Source organism: Sinocyclocheilus rhinocerous, unplaced genomic scaffold, assembly GCF_001515625.1.
Source record: "Sinocyclocheilus rhinocerous isolate Xijiao unplaced genomic scaffold, SAMN03320098_v1.1 scaffold2083, whole genome shotgun sequence".
Taxonomy (NCBI): Eukaryota; Metazoa; Chordata; class Actinopteri; order Cypriniformes; family Cyprinidae; genus Sinocyclocheilus; species Sinocyclocheilus rhinocerous.
This window is the reverse complement of record NW_015666157.1, coordinates 282,191-290,983: the sequence shown is the minus strand read 5'-3', so window position 1 is coordinate 290,983 and position 8,793 is coordinate 282,191. Positions and strand designations below refer to the sequence as shown.

The 8,793-nt window shown below is 34.8% G+C and overlaps 1 protein-coding gene across 1 annotated transcript; it reads right to left on the bottom strand.

Annotated features, from left to right (window-relative positions):
• Positions 1-531: 531 nt before the first annotated feature.
• Positions 532-5,380, bottom strand: LOC107731764 (dnaJ homolog subfamily B member 11). The gene is made up of 10 exons (XM_016542934.1): positions 5,226-5,380; positions 4,604-4,760; positions 3,571-3,668; positions 3,204-3,336; positions 2,882-3,024; positions 1,620-1,702; positions 1,424-1,481; positions 1,139-1,250; positions 876-1,035; positions 532-754 (listed from the first exon to the last, which is right to left on the bottom strand). The coding sequence occupies exons 1-10, from the start codon at positions 5,297-5,299 to the stop codon at positions 690-692; spliced, it is 1,083 nt and encodes a 360-aa protein (XP_016398420.1). The 5' UTR covers positions 5,300-5,380; the 3' UTR covers positions 532-689.
• Between the last annotated feature and the right edge of the window lie 3,413 nt (positions 5,381-8,793).

Here is an 8,793-nt window from a genome sequence, read left to right as displayed (position 1 = left end):
GGCAAATCTGAACAAGGCAATCTCACTCACACACACACACTTGCAGCTTGATGAGTACAAAAACAACACTAACTGCAACAACTGCGATAAATCCGTTCTTTAAAACAAGCAGACCAAAGACTGAAGAGTCTAAGTTGAGAAAGTTCAAGGAACTTACATTCATATAACTGTTTCTTTCTTAAAAGATTTGAAGAAAAAAGGTCTTGAAGATGTACAGTGCTGAGGCAGGTTTTTTAAATTGTCCTTTGATTTGAAGTTTCAGTCCTCTTTCTGTTTTTGTGGTACAGTCAGTTTTAGGGCAACTGGGACAAAACATTATGCTGATCTGTGAGTGGATGGTGATTGACTGGTCATAGCAGAAAGTAAGTGTCCAAACACTTAAACTGATAAAAAAGGTCTTGAACTACTTACCCCAAGTATGAAACCAGGGACCATATAAGGAAAAACTAATAATTTGGACAAAAACATTGAGTCAAATAAAAAAAAATTATTTCCACGAGAAACCAACGCCTTTAAAAATGTAAATTAAAGAAAAAAATAAAAACATATTAATGTCAACCCTTCCTGAGAACAATCAGAAAAAAATAAATACACCCCGTTGCTTGTTCCTCAGTGTGCATTTAAGTGTGTATGTGTGTGAAGGGCAGACAGGGACAGGGCAATCAGTCCTGGTTTACTTGGCTGGTTTGTCAGTATCCCTGCAGTCCGTTATAAACCTTTTGAGATGGTGCCTGTTTCAGAAGTTGCCTTATACCTGAGGAAAAATAAATGATTTATTAACTCACAAATGCACAAAAAGATACAGAAACTCCACAGTAGTCGCCATAGCTCTACTAAAATAGCCCATTGTCCATACTGACTAAATGTTCTCTTACCATCTTTCTGCTGGTCATCAAGCTGCTCCTTGGGGAAATCTACATCAAAGGTGACTATGAGTGACCCACGGATATTGTTGTTGTCAAAATTTGGTAAGCCCTCACCCTTCTTCCAAATACGAGCTCCTGGCTTAGTGATTTTATCTCTGACAATGTGTACCTACAAGACCACAAGATGAGTGTTACATTATAAAGTCGCGGCTTTTAGTTGCACATGTGAAATGAAACATAAATATATATTCTAAAAATTTAACAAAACATGCCTTGTGACCATCTAAATGAGTGATGTCCATCTCAAAACCGACCAGAGCCTCTACCAGAGAGATGGTGACGTTTGTATAGAGGTCGTCACCTCTGCGCTCAAACACTGGATGCCTGGAGAAGAAGAGATTGACGTGTGACAAACTGGAAACAGTTCATAAAGTCTCACTCTTTGAAGACAGAGAACAAATGGAGGCACATTAAGTTAAATTATATTAAACATACAGTACATTAAGAGAAAAGTTCAATTCACTGTTCTAATTGCTATCATTTAATACTACTCTTACTTTAAAACTTTGATGCGGAAACGCAGATCTCCAGGCTCACCATCAATGTGAGGTTCACCTGTAGTCATTCAAACAACAGATATGTCACGTGTACATTCTATAAATAATATGTTGCAGCATCTAGCTAATTCATAAAAAAACTTTACTGTATTGAGTTATCCGTATAATTAATTATAAAATTAATTAATTTCTATACCTTCCCCAATGAAAGGGTATTCCATCTCATCTCTCACACCCTGCTCGATCTCCACCTCTAGTGTTCTCTCTTCATTCACAAGCCTGGAAACAATGATAGTGTTTAAACCGAAAATCATAATGGTTCTCATTTATCAATCTAACGTAGAAACGAGCGCAGATCCGTGCGCACAAATCAACTTACGACAGAGTTCACGTGTGGTTCATGAAACATTCGTATGCCGCCAATCTCATCGTACGAAAATGATTGTAATTGCAAACAATTAGGCTACATTAATTTACTGGTAAATATAAACAGCCTATTTAGTTCCCCTCACTCTACAACAAACATTTTAAATTTAATGGTATTCAGAACAGAACAAGAATGGAAAATAAGTAGCTATAAAATTATATATTAAACTTTAATTCACTCATGTTCTAATATCCGTGTAAAATCCTTCACATGCACAAAAATGTTTGTTTGGGCGCTGCACGCTGATTTTACAGCGGACTTTTTTAAAAATAAACAGTGCAACTTTTATGTTTGGTTGACTGCATTTTAGTTTGATGATGAATGGCTGAAGTGTAAGGCACCGCTAGAACTAATGTTGTTTGTGTGTGCGTGAGGCGCCTGTGCGATCAGATGGATTAAAATCAAATAAAAGATATAAAGAAAAGAAATAAAATGCATTAAGAGTGTCACAAAAACGAGCGTAGCCTATACTTGTTGCACAGTGTTTTTTTTCCTTTTGTTAATCTATTAATTATATTATAGCCTATTACATATTTTGTGTGATCATATTTATTTTATTCCTTTTATAGACTTAATTTCTGTTTTTCTCCTTTTACAGAAGCGTTGCAGGTGCATGATGTGACGATTGAATCTTCATGGTCTGTGGTTTACGCTGCTATTCGCGCATATAAAGCTAAAGCCTTGTATAAAACCCCAAAAAAAAAGACATTCTAATCTTACTGGTTAACGATCGACTAATGAGCTTCGTTTGACTGTCAGGAAAATAAAAATGAACAAAATGCTGTCATTCTACAATTCTCCACTGTATTTACTATGCTGCGCGCAAGTTCGGGTAACTCAAAAACTTGCGTACACAAGCTGAGACCAGACGTGAGATTTGATCGTAGCCACCACTCACGTCCACATTGATAAATTCCAAGTTTTGCGTTGAAACGACCATACGCCCAATTTTCTGTCGTACGTTTGTTTCGTAAATGAGGCCTAATATGTCCTACTGAGTCAAAGTTAGAGTGATTACTGGGCAAACTTACTTGATATTGGGGCATTCATCACAGACTACTTCTTGTGACATCTGGAAGCGACCTGGTCCTAGCTGTGTGGTTCTCATTTCCTGTCGGCAGTTGCATTTTCTTTTGCCTGGGGCTTCTTTTGCTACAGGTTTGTTTCGCACCACCTACATGTTGAAGAAGAGAGGAAACAGAAGGACAGGAAAAAGAAAAGGAGAGTGTCCATTTCCATGTGACTATGCATGTTCACTGCCAAACAAAGCCTACAGAAGTACACAAAGAGTGTGTATACTACAGTACATCAGGAAGGAAATGGAGAGGGATCAAGAACAAAAAAGAAGCTCACCTCTACAAAATTCCCTGAATACACCTCTTCTAGGGTTACTTCAAGGTCCAGTATAATATCATTACCCCTTGGAATATCCCGGCCGGCTGGCTGCCTATTTCCACCGAACATAAATCCAAAGTCGCCAAAGAAACTTGAAAAAAACAACAACACATATTTGCATATCGATGTGGTCACAGACTGTATGAATGTGCAGTGACAGTACCAACAGTTTTGTTTCAAATAGGCACGCATCTGAAATGAGAATACCAACTATGCATCAGTCATTTGCAAATCTATACTAAAACACTGCAAACATTTCAACACTACAAACATTTCAGTAGTTAACTGGTGAAGAAAACTCTTAATTAAGCTGAGGCTCATTTACCTGGAGAATATATCACCGTGTGAACTGTGATGGCCTTCTTTTAAACCCTCCTCTCCATATGTATCATACTGTTTCCTTTTCTCCTCATCTGAGAGCACCTGTGAATAAAACAGACAATCAGAAAAGTCAACTTTTTTCCAATAGTCCTGAAAAACATCATGAACTGAGCAATGAGCAATATTTGCACCCTGAAGTTGTTTTTAGGGGCAATTTCTGTTTAACATAAAACACATAGGTAACTATAGTGTCTAAAGCCATAATTAGATATTCTGAAATATACAAAATGTTAAATAATAGATACAAAAAGATTAACTTCTTATTTCTGACATGGTTATAGACATTAAAATTGCACAAAAGGCAACCTGCTTAAATTAAATATAATAATAATAAATAAATAAATAAATAACGTTAAAACTTTGAAAAAAATCTAATATTATATATTGACATTTAAAAATTAATTTAAATCTACTTATTACAATTTTATGCAATATTTAAATTATTTATTTATATATGAAAGGTATACTTGTTATAATATTCTAATGGAACCAACCACTGACTACTTGGTATTAAACAGAAAATCATTTATTATGTAATAAGAATTCCATTTTGCACACAGTAGTACACATTATTACAAGCTACACTAGAGGTCCACGTCATAAATATAATGAATAACAAAAAGCAGATGTTTAAACCAATCAGAGGCGGCCACACATTTCTTCCAACCAATCAAATCGCTCCATTGGTTCGTTTCTAACAGCAACGCTCACGCTGGTCAGATTCACTGGCTTTCTACTGATGTTTTGTTTATAAAAAAATATGATAAACCTCTAATGCAATGCTTTAGTGACACAATGCATCGCCAATTTAGATATCTGTATTAAAGTTACGCAAAATATTCGCATTAAAACTAAGTCATGTCATTCCCTAATGCACATCACTTGAATATCCAGTAAAGACAGTATTTTTGTTTAACATAATGCGTGACGGTCAAAACAAAAAACATAAGGACTTGTTAAAACATAAACAATCATACCTCGTAAGCAGCTCCGAGGTCTGCAAATTTGTCTTGGGCATTTGGGTCATCTTGGTTTCTATCTGGATGAAGCTGCAATGCCAGCTTTCTGTAGGCTTTCTTAATGTCTTTAATTGATGCTGATCTACTAACCCCCAAAATGTTGTAGAAATCCCTCCTGAAAATACACATTACTTTAGAACTTTGCAATCGTACACCAGTTCATTCATTCAAACTAGTGATGAATTGATTAAGCAATTTTGACATGATGTCCAACTATTTAACATCTATACATCTTGATGAGGAAATCAGCAAGAGGACAACAGTATGAAGCTTAAGATATTTCTGAAAGAAATTTGACATTTATATAAACGTGGCAACAATGACAAGTTATCAGCCTCGTCACAGCAATTTTTGGTACTTTAAAAAAACACTGTCCTATTTTGAACAAAAAAAACTAAACATTCCTGGACTGAAATAAACGCTTTAAAGCACAACAAATAGGAGAGGTGATATCAAGTATTTTATGGCGAGCTTCACTAGCATGATGCACAGACAGTGGCGTAGACCAATCACAGTGAAACATGTGTTGAGTTTTAATACACTAAACCTAAACCCTGAAAATAACACGATATTCACTTACCCAGCCAGCACTGTCAATATCAAATATAAAAGTAGAAAACAAACACTCGATAATTTCATTCCTCTAACAGCCATGGGTCCTTGTTTCTTTCAGAAGTCCAATAATAAAATACACCGGCTTTCTGTGATGTCTATCAAAAAGCCTCTTCCTGCTCTGTCACAAGTCCCGCCTCATTTTAAACGGAAGTGTTATAAAAGTTCAAACGAAAAATGTCAATAACCCATGTTATATTATATTATATGATATTATATGATATTATATTATAAAGAACTGTAGTAATGTTGATATTAAACGCAAGCGAGCGGGGCTAATAATACAAATTAAACCACATATCACACAAGGGCTACTATTTTACTATTTTTAACTTTATTTCTTTTTTTTCAGTTTATACTTTCCGTTTTATTGACTTTGATTTTCACTATACTCAGCTCTGTGCAGTCTTCACGTATTTCTGCAACTTTTATTTTGTTCTCATACACGGACAGAGACCACAGCGTACTTCCGGAAAGAAATGGCATCTTTGGACAGGGTGAAAGTGTTGGTTTTGGGAGATTCTGGTAATAGATGAGATATTACCTAAATAATCTGTCGACCTTGTTTTTTCTGTAACCTCCTCAAAGATATTGTGAATGTACATTTAAATGTAAGCGTGTTGTCTAATATTCGACTCAAGCTAGAAGTATTAGCCTGCCACATTTGCTTGGATTTCTACAATATTACTATTATGTTCGTTATTATTTGAGAATATCTATCATGAGGAACCACACTTTCGATGTTGTACTTTTTCTTTTAAAAATAAATAATTTGTGAGCCTCAGTATTGCTGTTCTAATCAGTGTTATTTTGTGTCTGTTTACAGGAGTGGGGAAGTCCTCTCTTGTACATTTACTTTGCCAGAATCAAGTTTTGGGGAATCCGTCATGGACTGTGGGCTGCTCAGTGGACGTCAGGGTACAGTGACAATGTGCAGTGATTATTATTAATTTACTGTGTCATTATCATATAAACCTATGAAATAAAGGAAACTCGGTCTTGATACTTTGTTTTTTTTTTTTTAACCCTGAACCATTTCTGTTTAATCTTTAGGATTTGTTACCAGTCATCTGAAGAAAGAAATTAATATCATAGAGATTTACCTTTTTGTTGATCTTTGTAAGTTAAAATTGATTTACAATTCTTTGCTATATTAGCAAGTTGTTAATATTGTGCATGTACAGAGCTATTTACTTGAGACATCAACAATAAATAAAGATCAATTTGAATAAACTGTTTGGCTCTTCTTTTTCCACTTCTTTAAATATACATATATTCATATAAATCAAACTCCACAATTGTATGACCCTTGATGCACGTACACAGTCACATTAGTTAATTAAATCTATAACATTTTTTTTGCAAAAAGTGAAATATATATATATGTATATATATATACAATATAAATACAACCTCAAAATGCTTTGGTATAATTCAGTTAGCTAGCAGATAAGAAAACATGAGATGCATTTTACTTCATATCAGCACCAACTCTTATGATCTCTGATATTCATCTGCCAGACAAAGAGCCCGGTCATTGCCCAAACAGGATTTGAACTTGAATATTTCAAATACTGAAAAGCTTTATATTAAGTATTTACAACTCTAGATGGTTGTCAATGAAAGGATCTACTTTTGATAAGACAGACAGTAGACATATTGACACTTTAATAATATTCTCAACTTTGGCTCAAATACACCTCTAGTTTTCATACCTCTCACCACATGCTTGCATATAAACAGAGGGGGTATTTCAGAGGGGGACTTTTCACAACATCACTCAAGAGGTTTTGGCAGGAACAGACTAAGATAAGTATCAAACAATCACACACCAACCCCTGCACAGTTAAAGTAACCGTTATTTGAAACAAAATCTGTGCAATATATTTGTTCTATTCTGCCCATTTAAAAACTATAAGCATAAGTGTGAGAGTGTTACTTTAAAGGGTTAGTTCACCCAAAAATGAAAATGAAAATGATATGAAAAAACAAGGCTGATTACACAGATTACGTTCATGCGCGCGCTTTCCCCCCGAACGTAAACAACGCTGTTTTTTCGAGGAATACATTCTTGGATACTCTCCAATTAATTTTATACTGTATAATATATATATATATATATATATATATATATATATATATTAAGATTGACCAGATTGGCCCTTACAGCTATTATGGCACTTATATGGAACCTACATATATAAAATATATTATATTCTAAGCAAACATATTTAATGTAAAATCCAATTTACATTCATTCAATCATTCATTTTAATTTTCTTTTTAATCCAGGGGAGGAAGTAGGAGATTTTAACATAAACTTGTGGATATGTGGTATCTGTACAGTTATTTTGAATGGTATATGAAGCAATTCCTTGTGGTTTAGTATTGCAGATAAGATGACTTCCTGAATCCACCTAGTGAATAAGATGGATAGAGAAATACATTAATAATATAATATAATATAATATAATATAATATAATATAATATAATATAATATAATATAATATAATATAATATAATATAATGAGGTCAATGGAAGCAATCAAAATCAACAAAAGGGCAATGATATGCAAGTGCTATAACAAGTCTCAGTTAGCTTAATGCCGTACACATTTTCAAAGACTTCCTAGGTCGCTGGTTTGATCTTCACCAAAATAGGCACAGCAACTAGGGACAGTGTTGGCAAAAAGGGAACAAAAGTATTTTGATTTGTCGAAGCACTGCGAAGATACAAGTTAATTTATTGGTCAGGCAATGCCCATTTTTACAAGCTGATCTGCCAAATGCAATGTTAAAGCTTAACAAACCTTGACACAACAGGACATTCTGAGACACACAAAGTTTAGTCAAATTCTGCACCAGCTCAGAAGCACCAGATTTTGATTCAGTTTATTTACTTTGTCTAACACATTGTGTTTATGACAATTTGTTCTGTGTAGTATTTTTGCACCACATGTATTGCTTGAACATTAAAGCATGTCAACATATTCTGTTACACCAAATACACAAAATAATGATCTTTAAAATAACATCATATGACCCCTTTAAATTATCCACCAAATTATCATAATTTTTGTAAGATAACAATGCCACCTCAGTAAATTAGTAAAATATTAAACTTGTACATCGGTTGTACACTCGAAATGAGCATTGTGCGTAAAAAGCAGTGAACGAATGTAGGGAATGAAGTAGTTCACTCAGAATTCAGACAGCACTACAAAATGGCTGACACTCCTATTGGCTCACGCCAGTCCAAATGACTGGCCAATTGCGAAGTATGCAAATCGCATGCAAATACTGATGTGCTCAAGAGGCAGTATAAAATGCAGTGCACGCGACAATTACGTCAGAATCTTCTCCTTCACTTTTCTGAATAACCTAAGAATATGGCTTATAAACGATTACAGCTCACTTAAGGTTCGCTCATCAGAGGGCGGTGCCTGGATTACCGCTCCTCTGCAGCGTTCAGGTGAGTATGACATTTTTCTTCAGATGCCAGATGAGTCCGTCTGCCCTCTATCAGTGGTGGACC